The sequence below is a fragment of the Aspergillus piperis genome (assembly GCF_003184755.1).
Source record: "Aspergillus piperis CBS 112811 unplaced genomic scaffold BO85scaffold_6, whole genome shotgun sequence".
Taxonomy (NCBI): domain Eukaryota; kingdom Fungi; phylum Ascomycota; class Eurotiomycetes; order Eurotiales; family Aspergillaceae; genus Aspergillus; species Aspergillus piperis.
This window is the reverse complement of record NW_020291596.1, coordinates 1,168,721-1,194,702: the sequence shown is the minus strand read 5'-3', so window position 1 is coordinate 1,194,702 and position 25,982 is coordinate 1,168,721. Positions and strand designations below refer to the sequence as shown.

The following is a 25,982-nucleotide window of genomic DNA, read 5'->3' as shown; positions in this document are numbered from 1 at the left end:
CCTTGATGTAGCTGCACTCAGATAAATAATGTTTTTTCTGCTCAGTCACACCGGTAGGAGATGCATAATACTAGCCAGCAGTCGCTGAGAGGAACTAGAATGGAGCCAGAACGCAATGGTTAGTGCCAACAACAGCAATATCCGCTGCATCTAAGGATCAATTAGTCACCTTTAGCTCTAGAATCATCTCAACGTGTAATCTCTCCACATATCACCTTCTCACGTACCATCATTGCATATATTCTGCAGCCAGTCCTTTCACATCAGAAGCTTTATATACAAGAATCTCTTCTGGAAACACTTGATACGAGGACAAGCGGCTCGAGACCTCCGCAGTACAACACATCACAGCTAGGTTCCGGCACATGTGTGTGATATACACCCAGGTCTAGATTCCATTTTGTAGATGGACCCATTTGTCGACGCGCAGTAGCCACCGCATTGATTTGTGCGACTGACACCCCAAACATCCCAGCAGTCTATTGCCTACTACGTGAAGTATTTCCGCTTATTACCATCACAACATATCCTTCAAGACGCCAGCCAGACCAGAAATGACATCATCGGTGTGACGCGATCTGGACGCATCCCGATTAGGCAGGCACAGGGTGGTCACGAGGAGCCCTATTGTAGAAGAGAGTTACTACTACAGTTGTCAACTCTCACTCCAGTTTACTCTTTACTACACCATCTTCACCCTCACAGCACAATTCCGAACTACATGTTGTCTGCTATCCTGCTGATGTTACCCATGAAGATACGTCACAGGCAAATTGCTTTTTGTATGTTTGCTTTTCCCGCACCATGTCGATAACACCGTAAAACACTGACGATGTGATTGGGAGATTCCCCAACCCTTGCTAGCTGCAACGGCGATCAGAAGAACAGACAGGCCACCTAAGCAATAGCTTGCCGTCCATTGTTCATCCGAATGACAACCCCGGACCAAACGGATTTTCGGGCTTGGTTGACTGATAAACGCCTTCACAGACGGAACTGCCAATGATAGGGGCATCCTGCAGTACTGCTTATCATACTGTCGGATACACCTGGCGGGATGAAACCGGAGCAGACCAGGAGAAAGTATATTTGCTCCGAGGTGATAACGATCCTCTGATAAGCTCGGTCGGGGATCGAAATTTCGTCAGAGGACATAGTGTCCGGAGCGGAACCATGTTGAAGAATGCTGTGTCGCTGCTCACACTCCTATGGGCTTTGCTCTGTGGCCTTCTGCGGAACTTGAGCATACCGGGTATGAGTCACTGGCCTTTCACAAGTGATCGGTGCGTGTTGTGTGTGAGTGGAAGTGTGGGTATTGGGGGGGTGTGTGTGTGTGTGTGTGTGTGCGCGCCACCGATCGTTCGGTCTGGGGTCCGATAATGCGGAGAGCAACAGCCTCACTTTATTAATATCATCAACGGCCCTGATAGCCAGCATTAGCTGGGCTGATAACAGCTGTCATGCTGCAATCTGATTGCCGCTTTGATGATGATTGCAGGCTCAAGGTACCAGGTTCAGCATCCACGGCGTGACGTGTCTGTGCTTTTCTGGCTCTTATCTCCAGGCTGTCCGGGCGTCTCGATGGCGACAACATGCATAGTTATCAATATGATTATCGCGACTCCTGGTCGATGCTCGGCGAGGGCCCCTGTTCTGACCGAGGGCGCTCCTCCAGTACAAAATCCGGTGCTGCTCCCATTGGGCTGAGACTTCTGATCTCTTCGCCCAGCGACAGGGACTGACAAGTGAGAACCTGGTTGACCGCCATTCACCTGTGATGCCTTATCGCGCTCCTGTGGGGTGCTGTATGCGGTTAGTAGAAGCCAGTCAACCCCTTTGGGCGCTGAAGGCCTTTTCCTGGAGTTTTGTGGATCATATATAAACACTGGAAGTCAAAGTGGTCGACAGCAACTGCTGGCTTTTCAGTTCCTCCTTGTTCCTCTGGCATTTTCTCCCCCTTTTCGTCGCACATGGCAGACAAGGCTAGTATTTGAGCTCTTTTATTTTCTCACGATGCTCTCAAACCATTGGTATATAAGAGAAGCCGTGTGTGTACTGTGGGTAAAGCCCAGTTTTAACGCTGACTCTAGTGCCCCATTCTACCCCCAAACTATCTCCACGCCCTCCCCGTCCCGACCCATCGGTTCATGCTAGCATCTCTTGTATATGTACACACTTACTCGCAACTAGGGGACATGATACTGGCACATGCAGACACTCTTTGACGGCGCAGTCATTCCCTTCTTGCATTGCTAGTCAACCCTCCTTTCACGGTCGCATTTGATCTTCGCAAAACTCTCTCGACCGCACCAGTCAGGCCTCATCAGGCATTCCCTCTCAGCATACGACGACCCTCCATGGGCATGCTGGCACGTCTTAATTCCACAGTTCCTGCACACTTGATGCGGGAAAAGCTCATTGCAGGGGTTCAGGCTGTATTGCATTGTCTGAATTTCCGGCACACCCGCGCCAGCCGCGAGAAAATCGAACCGATCCTAGCGTGGGGGGGTAGGAATATGCCGGAAGACGAATGTTTTCGCTATCAACTTTGGTCGGATGTAATCTTTTATGCTCATGATTGACATCTCCGGTGCATTTCTGATGACTATTATCTGTCTTCCGATTGATGCTGCCTGACAGCGGCGCATGACGCCTCGATCCACATTTGGACAAAACAGGAAGGACTTATTGAACCTTCCACAGACTGGGGACAGAGTGGGAGACGAAAATGGGAAATCTGCCGAGGCTGGAATATGGGGTGAAGGCTACCCCAATAGTCGACACGGAATATGGGGCGGATGTCTTCCGGGTGCGTTCCGCCTAGTGATGACGTCTCAGATCGTCCCCGGCGACGCGGTATGCTGGTCCAGTCGGCCGGTGACGTTGCCTGATTATGATATTGCATGATGCGAAGAGAACAACCTTCTGGTGCTATACGGGATTTTTCACGCCGACCCCTTGAAACTAACATTCTAATGATATTGTTGAGGGGCCCTAGAACAGGTTCGACTATGGTAGGCCGGAAGCTCGATTTGCCGCACGCCAGAGGGAAACTACAAAGTACAGCTATCCCAGACACTAATAGCGACGGTGTACTTACTTGGGCCGGTTAGCTCAGGCACGCATCTGTGCTTCATAAGACCGATTTTTTGTTCGAGCGTCCCGCCGGAAGTTGGTCGCTGCATCCGGACCAAAAGGGATAGTCATACTTCGTCTTATTCAAGGTTTGCGTGGCGCTGGCTCGGGAGTTCTGGAGATGCGAATTATCAACACTATTGATGATGATTACAGAATATAGGAATGAGTTGGAACGGGCCTTATTGGGCATGTCCGTGGACCATGAGGTAGACAGGCTGGGATACTGTCGATCGATGGGCATTTTCCGGCCAACGGAGTTAAGGCCGGGCGGGTGAGTCAGCCGGATCCGTGCACGGCGCCACTCGCCCGCTTTGCCTTCCTCCCAAGGCTCCTGTCTATTCCCGTCGAACTCTATTGCTTTTGCCACGGCCCCAATATACCCCCCAAAACCAATGACTGGCTGCGCTTGATATTCCCCTTTCACATGCTGGCTGACCTTGTGCTTGCTTCGGGTTTTATCCTTTTGTTGACCAAATGTTTTTGTCGGTCTTAACCCAAGCTTGGTCGTCCTTTTGGAGCCAGGCGACTGGGAGCGGCAATCGTGGCATGCATCTTGAAAGTACTCCATCGCTTCGAACTGACCCCGATTGACGGACGGCCATTGGCCGCGATGACCAAGGTCCATTACATGCTTATCTGCTTATCTGCGACTGTTATCTCCAGGACATCGTGGGTAGCGTGGGAGACCGTGATTATGGAGCACTAGTGCGGTGGACCTCGCGGTTGTTCCTCCCGTGGGGCCGAAACGTGCTTGAGAACCAGTACAGAAGCAATCAACGACTCATGCTGGCGCGTACGGAAGGGGTAGCTTACTGTGGTCACTATCTACTGCCTGTGCAGGTATGCAGTGGCCAAGCGACTGTCCTGTGCTCGGTTGCCCTTTTCTCAATACCATGATCCATCCGGCAGGACACCCACTCTTTCCGGCCAACGATGATGGCTAACGGCTTCCCTGGACAACCTTGTCTGGGCTTGGCAATATCTCATACGCCTCGATCATCAGCCGTGTTATTTGTTAACTGCTTATTATGACTCGCCACTTGCAGGGGTTTCTAAAAGTACTAGGAAACGCCTCTTGCACCGTGCTTTTGCCCGGGGCGGCGCCCGCACCAGTGTTGCAGTAAATAGGGATTAGTACCGAAGAAGAGCCAGATGAACACTACCGTCATGATTACCGTTGACCAGGGCCCTGGGCTAAAGCCGGTTAATACGACGACGCGCCAGGACGAGGCTGTGAACCGACTACTGCATCATTATGCACTGCAGCTGCAGGATCGGATAGTTCTGGCCAACGAGTGATCTGGCCCAACTCAGAGGAAGCATGTCGGGCGGGCAGGCACAACTGGGGAGGAGATGGAGAGCTTCATCCTCTGGTTGAATCAGAGCAACAAAGGGACCCCGCAACCATGGGTGGATCCACATGCATCAAGATGAATCGTGGATTTCTCCCTGATTAATATCTCTGCACCTGGGAGTGGAACAAAGGCAGCTATGAGGCTGTAGGGATTACTCGTAGCAGCAGTGGCTAGCCCTGCTAATGTACTGCCTATGCTTACTAGGCGGTGGTTTAGTCGATGCTTGTTACGCGCTTGAAACGCCTCTGACCAAACTGTCAATACCGCAGCTGATTACCGGGTCATACGCGGATCGGGTAAGATAGGGAAAGCCAGCTCCGGTGAGCATCCCGTAGTAAGTAGACTCCAACCAGACAGCCTGACGATGAGGAAGGTTGCCAACCTACGAGGGTCGGTCTCGTACCTGCTTCGGGTTTTCCCCTAGGCCGTCTTCTGCTGCCTGCGGCCAATTCTCCATCTTGCGAGATGAGGGTGGAGAGTTGGTCCGACGACGCCTTGTCCGCGGGCTGGCCTCCCCGGAAACCTGCCTCCAGAGGGCTGGCCAACACGGCTGCTCGAGTCCACCGTGTCCGCAAGAGGACAGCAACCTTAAATCGGACGGTCTCGTGTCGCAGGCTAGCAGCATGGACGGTGGCCCATAAGTGTGTCTCCATCCACGCGACGGAGAGAGAACTGGATCACTCGAGGGCTCGGGGGTCGTCCGGCCAGGCGGACAGCCCGATGGTGGACAGGTCCCGCCCCGCCGCTAGTGCCAGCGTCGAGGACATCGGGACGATGCGCTCGCTCAGTGGTGGTGGCTGGCCTGTCGTCCTTGTTCCTCCTACGTCCGGAGAAGAGGTCCGATGAGCGGAGCAGGCCCTGACCCGTTGCTAAGTGTAGAAGGGGTCGCCGGTCAGCTACGCACGTGTCAGGAATTCCAGAGAGGAAGGGTGCACGGTATGTTGTCCTGCAGGAGCGTCCAAGTGGACACGGTCATTTAACCATCGGGCCGATGGGACAGACCAAAGATGGATCATGCATGCAAGCGCACAGTCCAGGCTTAATAGATTTGATTCCAACAAGGTCAGGGTTAAGGTAGTGACTAGGGGAGCGACTATCGTGCGCTCAGATCGCATTATCCCAAGCGATAACAACAGCTTTATATGGGATTTCGGCCGACGATAGGGGGGTAAGCTTTTTAGTCAAGCGAAGCATCGGCTGATCACAATCCCAGTCCATCCAGGCCCATCAGTCGGTAGAAGTATACTTGATTACATTGATGATTTGTATGAAGCCAACAGAACTGGCTCGCGCGATGTGTCCGAGGTGAGTCGATGGTTGTGGCGAGGAGGACTACGGGAGGTATCTACGGTACTACTGAGTAGTGAGTAGCACAGGAAACCTAATCTCTGAGGAGGGTCGCGGAGCTCGCTGGCCCGGACACCTGGAACAGACAATTCGTATACATCAGATTGAGCAGCAGTAGCAGCAGCAGCCGACTAGCACAACTGGGAAGTAAGTTATGTCGGGGTTTTCAGGACTCGGATTGTTTTACCATAGGCTGGGCATGACTGCGACAAGCCAGCGACGGTCGGCCCTTACGGTCGCTTGGCGGGCGATGATTGGTGGGGGAATTCAGGCCAATTCCTGGCTCCGAATCAGGATCCGGATCGGTCTGCTGCATCCATCTTTTTAGTCGCATCCCTCTGCTGGATAGGGAGTCTAACTAGTCATGGTGCGTGTCTTGGGTCTTGGGTCTTGGGGTGAGAAAAGCAAGCTACAGAGTAGTTAGTTGACTGTGTCGTGATGATCTCGACCCGTCGTGCGTGTCAGGTAGACTGACTGACAGCCAGACATACTATACTAGACCAACAAACACACCATCGTTTCCGAGACGGATGATCAGGGAGGAGAGAGCAAGTCTCGAGAGGCGACTAGTACTATGCGAGAAGAGAAGCATGGATGGGTTAATCTAAACGGACGGCGCTACTGCAGCTTTAGTGCTTCGAGAAACGCCAAAAACCCATCCCGACCCGCGTCACTGGCCAGGCCGCCCGTCACGGTATTACATGGGTATGGAACCAAGCTGCAGAGACGCAGCTAGTAAGGATACTTACTTAGTACTATAGTAGGAAGGAAACAACGTATTCCCAACAAGCAGCAGGGGAAAAAGGAGGGGCAATGAGTTGGAGGTGGTTGGAGGTCATAAATGGGGATTGTATATAATATATCCTGTATACCATTGTTACTCCCGGCTTGTTGTTACTGCTTCCAGGACATTGAATTGACGTGAATTGTTGTTGTTGTTGTTGTTGCTGCAGTGAATCTTGAATTTCCATTTACCATTCCTTCAGTTCCAAACTTCGCAGTGCTGCTACTTACGGCGGGAAGCTAAAAATTCCGGCAGAATCCCGGTGGGCAAATCAGCGTGGATGCGCAGGGACGTTCCTCGCGCATTGTGACTGGTTCTTGGGTCACTGAAACTCCAACCCACCCGTGGATGGAGGCAACAGCATCCACCGGGCATCTGGCTTGTGAATGAAAGGTTGGTTGCTTTAAGAGATTCAAAGAAGAAGCAGCAGCAAAAGAGTTGTTAAACCTGAGTGAAGTGAGTGATACCCTTTTTCCCCATTCAATTTCCCACTTCTTCCATCACAGGAAAAGAAAAGAAAAGAAGAAAAAGAAAGGGAAACAAAAAAATAAGAGAGGGGCAAAAGTTCTTCTGTTCTTGTTCCTGTTAACTTTTTTTTTTCTTTTTGACTGACAACCAACTGACTGTCTCTTGTTCTTGTAATAATTAAGGCCCGACCTTGACTGGATTAGACTTGCAGCCCTTCTCTCCACTTCCGGTGTCCACTTTCCACTCTCCGGCTCCGTCATCTACTACTAGAAGGTATCGCATTATTATTCATCTCCACGACTGTTGCTGCGCTCCCTCTCTCTCTCTCTCTTACTCTTCCTCTCTCATTTTATTATTCCCCTCTCCTCTTATTTCTTCTCCGGGCCCCCTCCCCAGTCTGTTTTCTTATCTCCCTCCGGCTGGAATCTGTCCCATTTTATCTATCATTATCTTTTATACTTTTTTCTTTTTTGATGTACCGTTATTGATTGCATTTTAACATTGCCTTTTTCTTCTCTCCAGTCAGCCTACCAGCGCGTCATGTGCATCGGGAGGGTCTAGCCCCCCCTCGCCGGTCAAGCCATCAGCATCATCATCCTGCATCCTCACTTCCTCGCTCACCCATTCCTTTGGATTCGCCTCCTCACTCTTCACTACTCACCCCCCCCCTTCTACGTCACATCGAGGAGGAACAAAAACCTCATCTGATCCATTGGGTTCCCATAAGAGGGGGAAAACTGAATAAAAATAAAGGATCAACAAAGGAATATAAATTACAAAAAAGGAATCGGACATCAAGAAGAAAAGAATTACCCGCCGCGAGATTGCTCGTGGACGGATTAGCTGCAAGGCTAGGGATTTTTCTAAAAGGTACGCACATCCTGAACAACATCCACACACATACAGCCTTCTGGTCCTTTTTTTATTTTTATTTCGATTGTATTATTTTATTTGATTTTTTGATTTCCTGTCGGACGGATCCCGCCGCAGAGACGGAAGGGGAAAAGAAAAAGAAAAGAAGGGAAAAGGAAGAGGAAAAGCCGGGGGGAATGCAGTCCATGCAAGCCACTTGCATCTGGAGAGGAGGGAGGGGAAGGGACGAAAGAGAAAAAAAAAAGAAAGAAATGGAAAAAGAGATATGATGATGATTATTTATGATTATTATTATTGTTATTATTGTTATTACTATTTCCTGCCGTTGCTACTTGCTGCTACTTGCGACTACTAGTTGATCTCACCACTGACCTGCTCCCGATCCTAGCTCCCGTTGTCCTGCTGCTGCTACTACTACTTTGCTACTACTGCACCTCGTTTTGACTTTCGACAACCACCATTACTACTTTGCGCTTACTCTCAACTTACTTCTTTTTCGATTCTTCTTTTTTTGATCGCTTTTTTAGTTCTGGTTTTCTTTTTGATTTATTTATTTTCTTTTTTCGACTTTCCTTCCCCATCCTTTTGGGGGGAAAACGATCGAACCCCTCCCACACAGTCCAGTCTTGTCTCGCCGCGATCCTCCGAGACAGACAGAACAAGACACAGACACAGACAGCGGAGACCACCTATACATCCAATTTGGAGATATCCGATTGATTATTATTGTCCAGGGTCTGGCTGAATCTGGTCGTTTACGGCGGGTAGCCTGGAATTCCTCGTGCTTCGACCACCGGCCAATTGAGCGCGGCGTGCCTCAATTCGCTTTCCTTCGCTCTTCCTTTTCCGCCCTTTAATCCGGCCTCCTCTTCTTTCCCTCCCTCGCCGCTTATCTTTCGCCGTCGACTCTCTCTGGTCGTTCGCCGTCCTCTCGCCTTTTCCCCAGTCTTTCCCCTCCCCTCCATCCCTATCTCTCGTCCTGCACCTCCCTTATCTTTTTCCTTTTTTCTTCCATCGATTTTCCTTTCTTTTTTTTTTTCCTCATTTAATTTATTCTCTTTTGGGGGGTGACTCGCTACTCTCTCTCTCTCTGTTACTACCTTACCTTTACTTTTCTCCGCCTTTATTTCGTGTGCCCCCTTGAGGGCTTCCTCCAATCAGACAACCATGTCTGGGTTGACCCTGGGGGGAGGAGGCAGTAGTGGTGGTGGTGTGCGACCGACGCAACCCGCGGCCTTTACTGCTCTCCAGGATTCCGCCGACGCCGACCGCCGCTCCTCCACCACCACCTCCCACAACCCCCTCCACTTCCCTCCGACTTCCTCTCAACTCTCTGACGATTTCTCCTTTGGCTCCCCAATCAGCCCTGCTGATTCCTCGAATGCCCCCGACAGTCTGCTTAACGACTCTCTGTTTCCGGAATGGAAGGTCGGTACGCCTCGCCCCGGATTTGATGGTCCGGATGAGATGCAACGAAAGGATCCATTAGCCACCCAGATATGGAAGTTGTATTCGAGGACTAAAGCTCAGTTACCCAACCAAGAGCGTATGGAGAACCTGACGTGGCGGATGATGGCTATGAGTTTGAAACGCAAGGAACGGGAACGTGCTCAGCAATCTCGGTAGGTGGAGTGCCTCGTCAATCCTCTGTTCCTCCCCCCTGCCGTCGCTCGATGGAATGCTGATCGAACTTCGTGCGTCAATAGTAGTGCCTCCGCTCGAAACAGCGTCTCCGGCCCTAGTGGCATTGCTCAACTGCGTCTCACTGATCGCGAGCCGACCGCGGCAAATCCCTCTCTCTCCACCGACCTGACCTCTGATCCTATGAACCTCGACGATTTCATCGTTCCCTTCGAGTCTCCGTCCGATCACCCATCTCCCCAAGTCACAAAAGGCGAGTCAACGTCGGCAGCCATCCCGATCAAGTCCCGCAAGGACCAAGTGGCTGAGTCCACGCCCGTGCCCGCTTCGTTCCCCCACCCACCCCAGGACCTGCGAAAGAACAGCGAGTTCGGCTACGTGCCTCGTCGGGTGCGCAAGACGAGCATCGACGAGCGCCAGTTCTTCAACCTCCAGGTGCCCACCCGGAAACGCCCGGCCGAGGCGTCGCCCCAGGTGCCGCCCGTGTCGAACGCGATGTTGGCTCAGGATCCGGACTTGTCGGGCGGTGTGCCTGACTACGCCCTGGATGCGTCGTCGGCTTTTGCGATGCACCATAACAACAACCATTCCTCCCACCACAACCACACTTCACCTGGCATGCCGTTTGGTCTGGATACCTACGGCCTGGGTGAAGATCCGATCCTTACTTCCGCCGGTCCCTACCAGACCCAGTTTACCTTCTCTCCCACCGAGTCCCCCATGACGTCAGGCAACCCCTTTGCCAACTTGTATGCGCACACGCCGGTGGCCTCGTCCCTCAACTCGACCGATTTCTTCTCCCCGCCGCCGTCGGGATACCAGTCTACTGCGTCGACACCGCAGCCGGCCTATGATGGTGAGCATTCAATGTTCTTTGATATGCCATCCGTGGATGCGCGCACGCAGCGCCGGGTCCCCAACTACGTCTCGCACCGCACGTCGAACCTGTCTGCCTCACTGCAGCCGCGATATATGTTCAACCAGAACCAGGACCAGTCGCACCACACCGGCAACCATTCGTCTTCGATGCACTCGCCGGGATATCCCATTCCTCAGCCTCAGCACGTCGATCCCACTCAAGTGCTCAACCCCAACGATTTCTCGACTGGGGCTTCCCATGCAGCCATGTTCAGCTTCGGCGCTGATTCGGACAATGAAGATGATGATGGTAACCAGTTTTCCGACCGTGCGGGATTGACGATGCCTGGTGATCTGGATGATGGTGCGGACATGAACGGTGGCATGCAGTGGGATGCTCAGTTCCCTGGTTCTTTCCACTCGCTGCCCGGCTTCAGCGCGCAGCACCGCAAGCATGTAACGATCGGGTCCGCCGACATGATGGATACTCCCAGCGAGTGGGCTCAGAGCGGCAGTCTGGGACGCACGCATGGTTCGGCCGCCTCGGTCAGCGAGGTGCGCAACCGCGAGCAGGATCCCCGGCGGCAGAAGATTGCGCGGACGACGTCGACTCCTAATACTGCACAGCTGCTGCGGCAGAGCATGAACGCCAACACTTCACACACGTCACCCAACACACCGCCAGAGTCGGGCTTGAACAGTGCCGTGCCGTCTCGGCCGGCCAGTCCGGGTGGCTCGAAGAACGGTGAGCAGAGCAGTGGCCCCACCACATGTACCAACTGCTTCACGCAGACGACCCCGTTGTGGCGGCGTAACCCTGAGGGTCAGCCGCTGTGTAACGCCTGCGGGCTGTTCCTGAAGCTGCACGGGGTGGTGCGGCCACTGTCGCTCAAGACGGACGTGATCAAGAAGCGCAACCGCAGCAGCGCCAACAGCCTGGCGGTGGGCACTTCGCGCGCGTCGAAGAAGTCGGCCCGCAAGAACTCGGTGCAGCAGACGACGGTCACGACACCGACGTCGAGCCGGGCGCAGAGTGGTGCGACGTCGTCGGAGTCGCCGCCCGCGGTGCCGGGTGGTAGTACGTCGGGCAGAGCCGCAGGCGTGGTCCCCATCGCGGCGGCGCCTCCGAAGGCGAACCCGACGACGAGTTCTCCCGGACAGAGTCGGGGAACCTCGTCTGTGCAGATGGCGCCGAAGCGTCAGCGTCGGCTGGAAAAGGCCACGGACGCGGAGGCGGGCGGCGACGAAGCCAGCAAGTCGAGCACGGCGAGCGGACGGTCCAAGGTGGTGCCTCTGGCGCCGGCGATGCCCCCGGCGGCAGCCAACCCGGCCAACCACAGTATTGCGGGCGGGCAAGGAGCCAGCCAAGAATGGGAGTGGCTGACGATGAGTCTGTAAAGTTTGCAGACAAGTTTCACGGGATGAATCTTTTCTTGTTTCTGATGTTCCACGATAGACATGACCGCGCAGCAAAGGAGTTCTCGCTAGACGAGCAGGAGTTGGTAATATGCAAGGTAATGGTCTGCGCTGGCTGGCGGCAGGTCTAATGAGTGATGCGATTTCGGTTCTTGGGGATGCTTAGTACATGTCTAATGAAGGGGATGGATGAGCGGGAGGATTTTATTGTGTGTTTTTGCTTGATACAATCGCGTCTGTCCGGTCCATTCTGCTGTGCTGCTGCTGATGTTGATTTGGATGATTTTTATTTTATTTCATTGTGTTATGTTTGTTTGTTTCAGAATTCGGACCGGGCAGAAGTGCGCATCTCCTTGTTTAGAGTGATTTTATTCTGCTTTGATTGTGATTATGATTGATTGTGATTATGAATAGCTAGGTAGTCTAAGGATGGTTCAATTGAACTGACATTTCTCATTCATTCATCTCTTTGATTCCATAGTCAATTAAACCAGAACCGTACAGCTGCATCACCCCCATGAAATGGAACCCAATCCCAATAACAACACAAACATGCCACACAACATGCGAATTACACCTCCGTCCAGGGAGAAGTATACCACCTAAGACAGAAAGATGAAAGATAGTGGAAACATACCAGATAGGAGATACTCCCCGCCGTGGAGGATATAGCCATGGAATATAGGTATGACTGCCGATAGACAGACCGAGTATCTAGATAATTCATTTGGTTAAGTTAAGCTACTTAGTAATTGTTAGTAATGATATACATACACTTATCTAGCGAGTCAGGATAGTAGTATATATTATATACTAGTTAATACCATGTACCCATTCCTTATGGGTGTATCCTCATAGAAACCGAAATATATTATCCCTGTGATGGAGTTTAACGATGAGGAGGATTATACCCAGTTGATCGAGACGGAGGTAGGTAGGTATTGGATGGATGATGTTTTTAGGGCCATATGGGTGTTCGTGGATGTGGGTAGAGCGTCCACAGGAGGGTGAGGGTTTGGGTTGTTGGGGGGAGGAGTAGTGGTAGGTGGATGGGTTGGTCTTTGTTAATCTGATAGTGAGTGTGGTTATGGTGAGGATAGTGGTAGTATAGTAGAGTGAGTGTGGTGTAGAGGTGTGTTGTGGTGTGGTGTGTTGTGCTGTGTTCGTGTTTGTAGTAGGAAGGTGCAGGTGAGGATCAGTACCATATCATAATGTAGAGTATAGACATGTAGTGTAAATGATCAACATAGCCGTAGTTGAATCATCAGCAGTGTTGCTTCCTACTACATATAGAATATCAGATTATATCTTGTCTATAAGCTGGTATGTAGCTGTATGCATTGACCAATAACATCCAGCGTATCACATGACACACGTGACCATATAAAAATTCATCGCATTCATACAACAACATGAACCAGCAACCACGCCCCAATCACCCCATATCCAACATATACACACCTTTCCTACCCAGAAACACACAGAGTTCTATACATTGTAACCATGGGCTCCAGCTCCAAAAAGAAGAAGGAGAAGCAGAAGGATTTCCAGGTAAACCCCATCCATAACCCCCCCCCCCCCCCCTTCTCATACCCACCAACCAACCAACATAACTAACCATCACCAGAAACCCAAGCTCAAAGTCGGCAAAGCCAAAGCCAAACCAGACAATTTCACCGACACGAGCTTCAAATCCAAAAGTAACTTCCCTTCCCCCACTACACCCTTCCACCCGTGATGATATCCTTTTTAATAAAGGTATATAATAGGTATAACCCTAACCCAACAATCCCTCACCCTGCACGCCCCCAGCACCACCCACCAATTCACCCACCACGTCTCCCTCCTAAACTCCAAATCCGACATTCAGCGCCGCGATTCCCTCGCGCACCTAACCACCCACCTCACCTCCGCCCCTACATCCCAACCCCTTCCTATCCCCGTAAGCACCCTCCTCCCCACCCTCTCCCCCCTAATCCTGGACGCCAGCACAACCGTGCGCACCCAGCTCCTCAAGCTTCTCCGCACCTTGCCCCCAAGCGACGTGGAAGACCACGTCGCCAGCCTAATGCCGTACGTGCGCGCCGGCATGACGCATCTGGCCGCCGACATCCGCGTCACGGCCGTGGACGTCCTCTCCTGGCTGGTGGAGATTGCCGGAGAGGCCGTGGTGTCGTGCGCGGGCGGATGGATCAAGACGCTGAATTGCTTCCTCTCTGTGCTGGGATGGCATACCGAGGAGAGCTCGAAGTGGTCGAGTAATCGGGCTGCGTTTGGGAAGGCCGGCGCGAAGGGGAAGCCCATGGTGAAGGTTTTGGGGGTGTTGGCGGAGTTTTTGGAGGCTGGGATTGGGGAGGATGGTGATGATGAGATGGAGGTGGATGGTGAGGGTGAGAGTGGGACTGGGACTGGGACTGGTGTTGGTGGTGGGTTCCCGATTGTGCAGACGGAGGTGCATATGGTGCCCAAGTCGGCGCAGCCGTATGTGTATTTGAATTTGTTTGGTGCGCCGAGAGATGAGGAAGGGGAGATGTATGAGACGAGGGAGGAGAGGTTCCGCGTGTTTAAGGGACGGTTTTTGGTTCCGGTTGAGCGTGGGTTGGAGAGTGCGAGGCAGGATGGCGGGGAGGTTGGGCGCGCTTCGTCCGCTGTGAGTAAGGTGTTGAAGGAGGCCAGGGGGGTGGATTGGGAGGTTTAGCTGATTTGCTGTTTCATGTTGTGGTATCTTGTGTTGCTATACGGCGTTTGGTAATGGGCTCTGTTGTTAAATCGTGTGTTATGGGTGCATTGTTATAGATTTGTTATATTGCTGGCTATATGCTTCAAAAAGCATTATACTTTGGCCTTCTCGTCCATGTTGTCCAACTTTTCTTCGGATTCTCCGTCAACTTCCCGTCCGTCGTAGATTTCTTCGGCCATCACAGCCCTGTCGATAATAGCATGTCGGGCAGGGAACACCCACGATAACCCGACATACACTACGCTGGTCCCCACAAATCCCAGCAGCCATCCGAACTGATACGGGTGGATACCCACGCCAACCGAGATACTACTATTGACAGAGTTGATCAGCCCTGGCAGACTCGGCACGACACCGACAATAAACGCCACAATGGCGCGCCAGTTCACGCCCCATTTCGAGTATCGATACACCGGGTTGTTGGGCTGGTACAGAGCCAGGGTATCGTACTTTCCATGCTTCAGCAGCCAAAAGTCCCATAGCATGATAGCTGCAATCGGTCCCAGGAAGATGGCATACGCTGACATGAAGTTCAGGAAGCTGTCCGCCGACTCAAGGATCTTCCATGGCACTAGAGCCCATGATAAAATACCGCAGATGATCTGGCCTCGGCGCAAATTGACGTGTCCTGGAAACAGGGCCATTAGATCGTTGGCTGCTGAAATCGAGTTGGCGGAGATGTTGACACCCAGAGAAGCCAGAGCGAATGAGAATGCTGCAAAAAAGCGACATGCCCGGCTGGACCAGTGGCTGATTAGCTCGATTGGGTCCCATGGGACTGATCCGCCATATCTGGCGTAGCCAGCTGAGGAGGCGGCAATGCCGATGAACGAGATGAATGTAAACACGATAGGCAGCATAGGGACGTAGAGAAGCTGCCACTTTGCCGTAACACGCGAGTATCGAGAAAAGTCGGACTGGTTCACACTAAGAGTGGCATAGTTCCCCAGGACCGAGGTCATGCTCGCCAAAAACACCCAGCTGTACTGTGACCCCGAGACAGTCGCTTTCTGCTCGAACATTGCCCCTCCTCCCTCTGCCACGAACGCCCAGATCAAAATCGCAATCCATGCGATCGGCACAACCACAGACTTGACCACAAACAGCCACCGCACTTTGTTCGGGTGGATGCAGAGAAACGGAAGTTGAAACAGCCAGAAGATAAAGTATCCGACCATGCCATTTGTTGTAATGCCCTGATCCTCAGGAATCTCGTTCTTGACCCTCAAGAAGCTAGGCCAGATGGCTCCAATCATGGCACGCACGGCGTTGCCGCCATTGACGTTCTGAATCGCGAACCAGAACAGTGCCAAAATGACTCGAGAGACAATGGCGACGTATGATCCCCAGAATCCCCAGCTAGCCCGTGAGATCACCGGGAACGGAATGTGATAGATCGCACCGACAGCACCGTTGCCCGCGATGACGAAAGACATGATGAAGAACGAAATCGCGACGATTATGAGTGATTCGCGCCAGCTAAGTCCGACTGCTATTATACTGCTAGCAAACTGCCATGTAGCTGCATTAAAGGCGTCGGAGACCCAATACGCTGTACATCCGTCAGCACGGCAAGACAAACGAAGGAGACGACGTACAGATGAAGCTGAGCGGTCCCCATTGTCGACGATGAAAAGGAACCGGATCGAGATCGAGATTGGTCCAGCGAGCACTTCCATCTGCAAAAGCAGAGCGCGACTGCGGCACTCGAAGCTGAGGCCGTCTGAACTTCATGATTAGGTATGGTGCCGCCGAGATGCGGTAGATGAAGTGGATAGGGGTTCAAGTCATCCGATACAGAGGCGCGGGAGCGAAAAAGCAATATGGTAGATCGATGTAAGGGATACGGTCGCACAAGCTGCGCTGTCTAAATGCTGGAGAAAGAAAGCTGCAGGCTGACAATCACGATCTGCAGCCCATTAGGTCCAGCCAGATAAGCTGGTGCATGATAAGCATCCCTGCTGCGATAGCCACCGCCCTACTATTGGATGCGTCGCCGAACAGACTATCTGCCCAGCTTCGATAAGACATGAATAGCGGGGTGCTCGAGAGGATGCCATTTTTGTCTGATAAGTGGTTATAGTATCACGCAAAGTAAGAGGCCTCCCACCTGACGTCAGGCACTGGCTCAACCGACAGCTTCTGCGATCGAACCGTGGTTCAGGGTGTATGGAATGTGAGATTGGCTCGCTGCGGTATGCGAATAAAGCGAGCTACCAGGCGGTTTTGTATTAGACATAATGATTCATCGAGTTTCTTGGTTTGCAAATTGGGGATTTGTCTTTATTCTGCTTCATCTTGGGTGTGATTGTGCCGCTTGCGTAGTCTCCGTCTCCAGGAGTGCTGCAATCTATAAACATGTTTGTTAGCAGGCAGCAGAGAGGAATCAGATGGTTCAAAGATTCATCCCTTACTAGATCGGATGTTGCTGAGTACTCGGACGCGCCCGAAGTTGCGATAAAGCTAAGAATGGGGCGAGTGGAGATGCCAGTTTACCCCTCTCGCTGCCATTCCCCTCAGGCTGCCACGAGGCATCTCGGTTCATCCCATACAACATCAATTTTGGTCAACTGCATCACCTACCAACTGTACCACTCAACATGTCTTTCAACATCTCGCAGGCTCGTTCTCGCTTCCCCGCCTTGAACCAGGAGCAGGTTTTCCTGGACAATGCAGGTCAGTTACATCCTACCCACCAGTATCGAAAACGGGGAATTGCTAACAGCACATAGGAGGCAGCCAGGTGTTGGACACAGTGATCGAATCGTATGTCCCCCGGCTGTTCGCTGTTAGCAAAACCTCCTAACCAAGTACAGTGTGACATCATATCTCTCGAAGACCAACGTTCAATTGGGCGCAACCTACAATACTTCCAAGGTCTCAACTGCCGCTTACGATCACGGCTACGAAGCTGCAGCAAAATTCATAAATGCGAAGCCTGAGGAGGTATGGAAAACCTATTCATCCATGTACAATGCTAACCTATGCAGATCTGCCTGGGTGTCTCAACAACGCAGCTCCTGCACAACCTCTCTACAGCGCTAGACTTCCAACCAGGAGACGAGCTGATCGTGTCCAAGCTGAATCATGAGGCCAATTCTGCCCCGTGGGACAGGATCGCGCGTCGTTTGGGGCTTACAGTCAAGTGGTGGGGGGCTTCAGACCCTCTAAACCCTATTTGCGATCCTTCTGGGCTAAAGCAGTTGATGTCGGAGAAGACCAGGCTCGTTGCCTGTCCGCATGCTTCCAATATCACAGGATCCATCACAAACGTAAAGGAGATTGCCAAGGTTGTGCATCAGGCTCCTAGGGTATGATATGACAATCCTTAATATGCTCTATCATCATCTCATAAGACATAGGCTCTCCTTTGCGTTGACGGTGTCGCGCTTGCTCCACACCGCCAAGTCGACGTCAAGGATCTCGATGTCGACTTCTACGTGAGTGAAACTAGAGTGTAGGCAAACTGTGATCTAACAGCGACAGGCATTCTCGTGGTACAAAGTGTATGGTCCTCATATCGCCCAGCTGTATGCCTCGTCGCGAATCCATGACCAGATAAATCCGCTGTGCCATTACTTCAAGTCCACGGAAACCCTCGACCTAAAGCTGAACCTGGCTTCAGCCAACTATGAGCTGACACAAAGCATTCCACGTGTCTTGGAATACTTCGGCTCTAATTTCTCCGCCACATGGGATGAAATCGCCACCTACGAAGAGAAGCTGCAGGAGATTCTCCTGGGCTTTTTGAGAAGGAATGATCTTGTAACCATCCATGGCGAGCCTTCCGCCAACAAAGCCCTGCGAGTTCCAGTGATAAGCTTCACCGTGAAGGGCATCAAGAGCCAAGCACTAGTTGAGGAGGTCGAGAAAAGAAGCCCTTTCGGCTTTCGCAGCGGACATATGTACAGTCATCGCTTGCTCAAGGACATCATAGGCTTGGAAGATGTCGAAGATGGAGTTGTGCGGATCAGCATGCTACATTACAATACTGGTCAGTTTATACCTACTTTCAACGATGGAGTACTAACATCAGACAGAGCAAGAAATCACATCACTTGTTGAGCTGTTGCGGGAGATCATTGCAGCGATCTAGAATGATCTAGTAGATCTTTGACAACAGAAGGGCCATTCTGACAGCTGTTGAGACAGATTACCTCCGTACCTAAATCTAGCAGGCAGCAGGCATGTCAAATCATGACATTGCTGCCTTGCCTAATAGAAAATCATATTACGAGATGCTCGTACACCTGTTAAATCTCGTAAACAGCCATACTACTCCACATAATACCCACTCGCCTTCTATGTTGTAGTTAGTGACTATCCTAGTTGAACCCACGAGGTTGCATGCTAGCTTTTTGAGTACACCGAGACATTTGCTGACATGACGATCAAATCGTTCTAGCTATATTAGTGCAAGTAAACCATGTGATGTAACAGTAAGTCACCCCGCTCCTTGCTTTCACCACATTTTGTAGCTTTCCTCTGCTCAACATCTGCAGTCTGAAAACTTCAGACATCACAATGGCACTCGCTTATAGCAAAGTTCCCTCGGGTACGACCGTCATCCCATCCCCTTTCCAGGTCCATGTTTCGGACGAACAAATCGAGGAGCTACAGCTGTTGGTCAAGCTGTCGAAGCTCGCACCTCCAACATACGAAGGTCTTCAGCAGGATCGTAAATATGGCATAACCAACGAATGGCTTGCCAATGCAAAGGAAGCATGGAAGAGCTTAGACTGGTAAGGTCCATCAGTGAGCTGATTTTAGCAATGCTGAAAAATTTAGGCGATCGGCAGAAAGCCGTATCAACAGCTTCCCTCAGTTCACGTATGATATCGAGGGCCTGACCATTCACTTTGTGGCTTTATTCTCCGAGAGAAAGGATGCAATCCCTATTGTTCTTCTCCACGGCTGGCCAGGCAAGCTCACGTCCAATTTTCCATATAGTCAATTGGCTGACTCAAACCAGGCAGCTTTCTCGAGTTTCTTCCCGCTCTGGATTCAATTCGGGACAAATATAGCCCAGAAACCCTGCCATACCATATAGTGATTCCGTCGCTTCCGGGGTTCACGTTCTCATCCGGTCCTCCGCTAGATGTCAATTTCACTGGCATCGATACGGCCCGCGTCATCAACAAAGTGATGCTCAATCTCGGTTTCGAGGATGGCTATGTGGCACAAGGTGGAGACATTGGATCAAGGATCGGTCGCATACTTGCCGTAGATCATGAATCTTGCAAAGCCGTGCATTGTAAGCTGCCGATTGTCTCTTCGCTGCAGAAGTTTTCCTCTAATCATCATTAGTGAATGCGTGCTATATGGGAAAGCCCTGCAACGTACCAGACACCGCTATTACTGAAGAAGACAAACGCGCGCTGGCTCGCGCTCAGTGGTTTGGTACCTATGGCAGTGGATATGCTGTCGAGCATGGTACTCGACCCAGCACGATCGGCAACGTTCTATCCACAAATCCGGTGGCGCTGCTCGCCTGGTATGCACTTCCATACACCATTTATCAATCAACTAACGAAACATGCAGGATTGGAGAGAAGTTCCTCGACTGGGCTGATGAGGCTATACCCTTGGAGACTATCCTGGAATCTGTATCACTGTACTGGTTTACTGAGACATTCCCCCGGTCTATCTACCACTATCGGGAGGTATGATGACTCTACCTCTGCCTATAACCTCGTAACCATACTCACCCTGACCCAGAACGTTCCGCCCCCCAAGCTGAGACAGGCCGAAGACCCACGATGGTACATCCGCAAGCCATTTGGCTTTTCATATTATCCAAAGGAGCTTGTACCCACCCCACGCGCTTGGGTTGAGACAACCGGAAACCTGGTGTTCTGGCAAGCTCATGAGAAGGTATGCTTCCCAAGTCTTGCTGGCGGCATCTGGCGGCATCTGCTGACACGCCACAGGGAGGACATTTTGCAGCGTTGGAAAGACCACAGGACTTCCTTGATGATTTGACGGCGTTCTGTGGACAAGTATGGGCTGGAAGAAAATGAGATGGTGCCACGATTACCGTGGATCGTCTATAGCATGCTCGGAAGGCTGCATCAGGCCAATAGCGAAATGCGAATCAGACACTAAGGCTTGTCTCGGATGTAGTTGTATATATCGCTCATAATAGAGCTCCCCATCTGAATGGACACCCATCTAGCGAGAGTCTACGGCATATTGTTAGCTGAGTTTTGACTACAACCGGATTGGAGCCCTCTCCCACCGAAAGTCATGATGAGACGATCCTCGTGGCTTTGTCGGTACTTTTCATCAATACAAAATTTGTGCAATCCCGTGATGGCTGGCATATCTCCGACCCTCCCTCCTTGCCTAAGTTTTTTTTTTTCTTTCACATCGTGTGACCTCATCCTTCGCTCAAAGCACCACCCCTCAGAACAAGATACCAAAGCTCACCCAGTCAGTCATCCAGCATCCTGGCCCGTGGTACCTCGTTTAAGGGGAGTACCTCCTGTCGCCCGCATGGGCCGGCATTAGCCTGCATCCTTCATGCGAGTTCCCCAAAGAGGGGTTGCCAGTAAGGTTCTTTCCATCCCGTTCTAGACGGCGGAGCTGCTTGCTGCCTCGTCTGTAGCCTTTGACAGTCCTACAAAAGGATTTGCTATCCTGCGGCATCCGGGGAGAAGTTGTCTGCGCTGATTTGTTGTATTGTCGCCGGTTGCCAATTTAGTCTTTCGGTTGATGCGTACAACCAACACTCCGAGCGTAACGGTAGGTACTTTCTGTGACGGGCTGTTTTAAGTTGTTTGAACTTTTGACTTGGATTGCAGATAGTGTTTTTCCCTCTAGCAAGGTTTGAGGTTGGCGTCTTTAATGCAAGGCTACTAGTAGTATACTCCTTAGTATTATAGTATTATCTCGCATTCACAGTATTACAGTTCTGACCGGGATGGTGATATTAACTTCACATCCGTTTGACAGAATATATTTTCCTGCTGTTGCCCAAGCCTGAAACATGACCGGACAGGCTTTGACAGAGCTAAACTTTTCGCACATGCCGTCTGAGCCTAAACCGATGACACCGTCCGGTCGAGACTTCTGTCTGACCGTGTCCTCTTCATTTCTGACCTCTACTTCCTACTATCTATCTAAACAAATAGTTACTATAATCCTAACTGCAGATGCTTCTCCAACAAACCACCAAGTCCGAGTCGGGATCAATCGGGAGGGTGGGGCTTTCCAGCGACTGCCGGGCCAACCAGCGAAGCCAAAGTGGGCAACAAAAACTCACCGGGACAGCCTGATAACCCCGCGTTCATTGGGCGGTGTGGCTCCACCCCTCTTCGGCTTTGGCTGGCCTTTTTGGAGAAGTGCAAAAGGACATTCAGGTCTTTTTTTTCTCTTGGTGGTCGGATTATCCCACAGCCACCCACGCCATGACTCAGTGTACGGGTTCTGCGGGTAGGGAAGGTCATGAGATTTGTCACCCCCGGCAGTCCAGCCAGCCCTTTGATGATTGATACTACGACTATCATATGGCCATCCTCTGCTGTCTGACCAATGGTCGTCTGCCTATTCTTAGAGTTCCACTGCCTAGTCTACTACTCTGAGATTGATACCCAGCTTATTTTGTAAGCCAGACGCCGTTTGACCCCGGGGTTCTTAGTGACCCAACCTTGGGTGCATTATTTTAGTCAGTTATTGCATATGACTATATAAACTACTTTGCATAGGGGAAGATTATCCTGGACCTTCTTAAAAGGGCAGGTGTGGAAGAACAGCGGAATCATGTGATGTGATTATGTAGTGCTTATGTATCCAGACTTATTCCTATGCACTCACCGGCTTAGCCGTGCATCATCATCGCCATCGCCATCGCCCACTACACTGTCTCACAATGAACGAGATGTACCCCGTAAATATCTGCTCCATTAAGGCTGTATGACTTCGACCCATCTGACGTTCCTTACACTCACACAGAAACCCTTACACAACAGTTCCGAAGATGACCCTTGACGTCTTGCTGGGTCCTCGAGTGTGGATACGGCTTACTTGTTAGTCCATACCATGATGTGGTTAGTTAGGTCAGGAGTCCGTAGCCTCAGACTACCCCGGAAAGGCAAACCGTAGTAGCTTTGTTCATGATCATACAATGGGCCGCGGGACGAGAGGATTGGTTGGATTCAGCATCATCATCTACGGAGCAACGACGGAGGCTACTACTAAGTCGTATTAAGTCCCAAGTGGGCGAACTAGTTAGACGGCGCTTGTCGATGGTTGCTTCACTGTCACTGGTTCTTTTTTTCCTTCCTTTGCATCTTTGCTGCCTGGACTCACCACCCTGGTTACCTAATCTTACTGCGACCGGGGGCGGTTCCACAGCCAGTTGTTCGTCCTGGCTCCAGCATATGGTACAGTAGCGCTCCCGTGGTCGCCGTTCTGTTACTTTTGTGCTCTCTGCATCAGGTCATGTTCATCCTCAAGCGACCATGTAAGATGAGCAGAATATGACGGGGCAGAGAAGAGAAGAAAGGGGACGAGATTAGATGTGATAGCTGCATAGCCAGCAGGCTGTGTTTGCGCAGTTCAGTTTCAGCAGCCCCATCCAAAACTCCTTTCCCCTTTTCAGCAACCAAGTCTGGGCAGAAATCAAGAATAGTAGCTAAACGCCCCAAAATGACGACGACAAAATTTTAAGGCAGGAGACAGGAGGAGAGCAATAATCTCCTCGAGTCCATAAGTTTTCGCCATGTATGTACGTGTCACTGCCTCAGCAGAGCTTTTTTTTTTTGCCCTTTTCCCATTCCCCCATCTCTGACGGTGGTGGCGTGGCTGGCAAATCCGTCCGCGGTGGTTGGCTGACCACCACCAATTTTCGCTGGGCCATTGACGGAAGCGGCAGGCCTCTCCCTCCCAATGAGAAGGGATCGTTCATTTTATGTTACACTGGGGCCGGTGCTTATGGACCAACCTACATACATCCCTCCGTACATAGACGACATCCCTTTTTCTTTTCTTTCTTTTTCTTTCACTAAAATCCATGACAGCCCGGTTTCATCGCTCCCATCTATTGGATCATGCTTATTCTGGGATGAGACAGACGTCAACCATCCATCCTCCCATACCTACTGTAGCAAATGGAACGGGCGGCAGCTGCCTTGCAGTACAACTTCAGCTGCGTACGTCAAAAAGCAGCTGCCCGTGCTGGTTTCTGCTCTATCATGTATCTCTCTTTTCACAGCCAGGGTTGACAACTATGTAGGACAACAGCCACTGTCACTGTCATAAGCACCTAAATGCGCGCGCTGTCTCTAGGCGATAAACCGCAGATAGTCTAGTACCCGGGATCGGCTGTGCAATAGTCGCGCGGAGGGAAAAAGAGACTATCCCTCCCCCTTATCAGACTATGAGATCTAATAGTTGTTATCGGGCTCTGCGACGTCGTATTATCTATCTACATAATGACAGTACTATCTATGTTCGATACCCTTTGGGACGGCTTCGGTAATGGCCATAACTGGAATCGGATCAGGGTGGATTTGGAATCTTAGTCATGCGACGTGAGAAAAGAAAGGCAGGAAAAGTGCCGGCGCTGTGTTGTTTGTAGGACCATAGAAAGTGACATGGGATACGAAATCTTGAGAAAGTAGGCTGAAGTTGTAAGCTGTGAGTCGGCAGACACCCGACGACCATGGGGCATGGAAAGCGAAAAGAGAAGGGGAGAGGAATTTTGCCTCCAGGGCCATGAGACATGAGATGAATACTCATGAATAATGGGAATGCTGAGAGGCGAAAACCAGGAGTGGAAAGGAACCAGAGTCAAGAGTCAGAGAGACAAGAGCCAGAACCAGAACCAGAACCAGAAACCCAGACTCCAGAACCAAAACCAGACCAAACCAAACTGAAAAGCCTCCATGCCCAACCCGGGCCCCAGAAGTTGTCCAGTAGTGGGCAAGTCCCTATCTCGGACGGGCGTGTGAAGAGTCATCGTTCCTCCACTCCATCCGCTCCCGTCCTGGTTCCGATCATCGTCTGCCTTCCCCTTCTACTTTACTTACTCCGGGCCCTCCTCCTCCCTCCTCTCTCACTCTGCCAGCAGGGCTGACTGACTGTGACTGTGACTAGACTGGAACTTGAACTCTTACTTTGCCATCTCTTCCCTCTCTCGCCCTTCACTCACTAATATTCCTCCCCTCCCCTCCTCTCTTCCTCCACCTTCCACACGCTTGTCATCTTCTTTCTTTCTTTCACTAGAAAGGAAGTGTGACTGAAGAGTGTAGAGTCATACTAGTTTCCTTGTTTATCTTTGCTTCACTTTTGTATCTTGGTTCCTGTTCAGTTGTTTGGCTCGTCTGCTCTTCCCGTTGCCTCTCCGCTCACCCTTTTTCGCCCGCTTTGTGAAAGACTGTGAAGCGTGGTCCCTGCATCCGCCCCAAGAGTCTCAAAAGACCACTTCCGCCACTCTCGCCACTGGCTGCTGCGTAAGTTAATTTCGTTCCTTTTTCTCTCTCGCGCTGTTGGACTCTGTGCTGCGTCGTTCCACTCGCCTCCGACTAGCTTCAGGTTGCCATCTCTGCCTGTGATTTAGTCTGGCCGCCACCCCAGTTAGTCACTGTCTATTGCTCCGCCCCCCATATAGTCATCGGACTCCTGGACCCTCACCGTGAGATCCGGCGTAAGAGTCATAGACGAGCGCTAAAGTGGAGAGATACTCATAAGATCGTTGCTGACTCGTTCCTTCTTCGCCTTCCAGTCTTCCTTGAGCCTCACCAACCTATTTCTGTCTTCTGCCTCCGATACGACTGCTGACTGCCTGGACAAGCGCCGGTTATCTCGCCTGCTTGTTGACAGTCCGCCGCTCTATCGGCCCGTGATATAACCTCCTGCGCCTGCGCATCTCAAAATGTACCCTGTTGTTATCAAGTCTTCTGTTCCGATCACCCGTGTTGCAGACTCCTCAGATCTCCGAACCTCCGGCAAGACCGCTGCGTTTGTTTAAATAGCTTCCAGCATCTGTCATTCTAGAGGGTCACGTTGACAATATATTACGTGTCTTCTCTGGTTACGCGATATTCGGCTTGATCTATTCGGGACTCTCCAACTGGTGATCGGAACATTAGACGGTAAACCCCTTCTTCTTTTCCCGATTCCTTGACACGTACCACTACTTCACCGGCTTCCTCCTCATTACCCACACCTACCGCCCGACTTCAACCCAACAGCATCATTTTATATCACGTCCGTGCTAGATGACTGTTGTCCTCTCGCTTGCCTAAACTGTCCTACTATACTATATCTTCGACAACCTGGCGAATTTTCTCTCTTAAGGGTCTGCCGTCGCCTGCGATCAAAAAGACGGTTCCTTGTCTTATCGGCTACACGTTCACGG

At 51.3% G+C, this 25,982-nt stretch overlaps 5 protein-coding genes across 5 annotated transcripts; 4 read left to right on the top strand and 1 right to left on the bottom strand.

Moving 5' to 3' along the window:
• Positions 1-9,132: 9,132 nt before the first annotated feature.
• On the top strand, positions 9,133-11,862 carry BO85DRAFT_458408 (regulator of nitrogen metabolite repression; the record flags this gene model as incomplete). Its single annotated transcript, XM_025661584.1, has 2 exons — positions 9,133-9,587; positions 9,672-11,862. The coding sequence occupies 2 exons, from the start codon at positions 9,133-9,135 to the stop codon at positions 11,860-11,862; spliced, it is 2,646 nt and encodes an 881-aa protein (XP_025517164.1).
• Positions 11,863-13,129: 1,267 nt separating this feature from the next.
• Positions 13,130-14,754, top strand: BO85DRAFT_394881 (IPI1/TEX10 family protein). Its single transcript, XM_025656933.1, has 3 exons — positions 13,130-13,431; positions 13,508-13,580; positions 13,650-14,754. The coding sequence occupies exons 1-3, from the start codon at positions 13,384-13,386 to the stop codon at positions 14,576-14,578; spliced, it is 1,050 nt and encodes a 349-aa protein (XP_025517163.1). The 5' UTR covers positions 13,130-13,383; the 3' UTR covers positions 14,579-14,754.
• Positions 14,713-17,177, bottom strand: BO85DRAFT_458405 (nucleobase cation symporter-1 family protein; the record flags this gene model as incomplete). Its single annotated transcript, XM_025661583.1, has 5 exons — positions 14,713-16,172; positions 16,219-16,343; positions 16,419-16,483; positions 16,627-16,759; positions 17,035-17,177. The coding sequence occupies 5 exons, from the start codon at positions 17,175-17,177 to the stop codon at positions 14,713-14,715; spliced, it is 1,926 nt and encodes a 641-aa protein (XP_025517162.1).
• On the top strand, positions 17,086-18,868 carry BO85DRAFT_418516 (putative aminotransferase). Its single transcript, XM_025657819.1, has 7 exons — positions 17,086-17,296; positions 17,353-17,386; positions 17,437-17,566; positions 17,611-17,931; positions 17,983-18,060; positions 18,107-18,614; positions 18,661-18,868. The coding sequence occupies exons 1-7, from the start codon at positions 17,221-17,223 to the stop codon at positions 18,714-18,716; spliced, it is 1,203 nt and encodes a 400-aa protein (XP_025517161.1). The 5' UTR covers positions 17,086-17,220; the 3' UTR covers positions 18,717-18,868.
• A 276-nt stretch (positions 18,869-19,144) lies between these two features.
• Positions 19,145-20,640, top strand: BO85DRAFT_368751 (epoxide hydrolase; the record flags this gene model as incomplete). Its single annotated transcript, XM_025655880.1, has 7 exons — positions 19,145-19,362; positions 19,409-19,552; positions 19,597-19,874; positions 19,928-20,114; positions 20,163-20,283; positions 20,339-20,494; positions 20,551-20,640. 7 exons carry the CDS (start codon positions 19,145-19,147, stop codon positions 20,638-20,640), a joined length of 1,194 nt encoding a protein of 397 aa, XP_025517160.1.
• Between the last annotated feature and the right edge of the window lie 5,342 nt (positions 20,641-25,982).

Coding starts and splice junctions, on each gene's coding strand:
- BO85DRAFT_394881 (XM_025656933.1), top strand. CDS start 13,384: ATGGGCTCCAGCTCCAAAAAGAAGAAGGAGAAGCAGAAGGATTTCCAG. Junction 13,432..13,507: donor AGAAGCAGAAGGATTTCCAG/GTAAACCCCATC, acceptor AACCATCACCAG/AAACCCAAGCTCAAAGTCGG. Junction 13,581..13,649: donor CACGAGCTTCAAATCCAAAA/GTAACTTCCCTT, acceptor GGTATATAATAG/GTATAACCCTAACCCAACAA.
- BO85DRAFT_418516 (XM_025657819.1), top strand. CDS start 17,221: ATGTCTTTCAACATCTCGCAGGCTCGTTCTCGCTTCCCCGCCTTGAAC. Junction 17,387..17,436: donor TTGGACACAGTGATCGAATC/GTATGTCCCCCG, acceptor AACCAAGTACAG/TGTGACATCATATCTCTCGA. Junction 18,061..18,106: donor ATCTCGATGTCGACTTCTAC/GTGAGTGAAACT, acceptor TAACAGCGACAG/GCATTCTCGTGGTACAAAGT.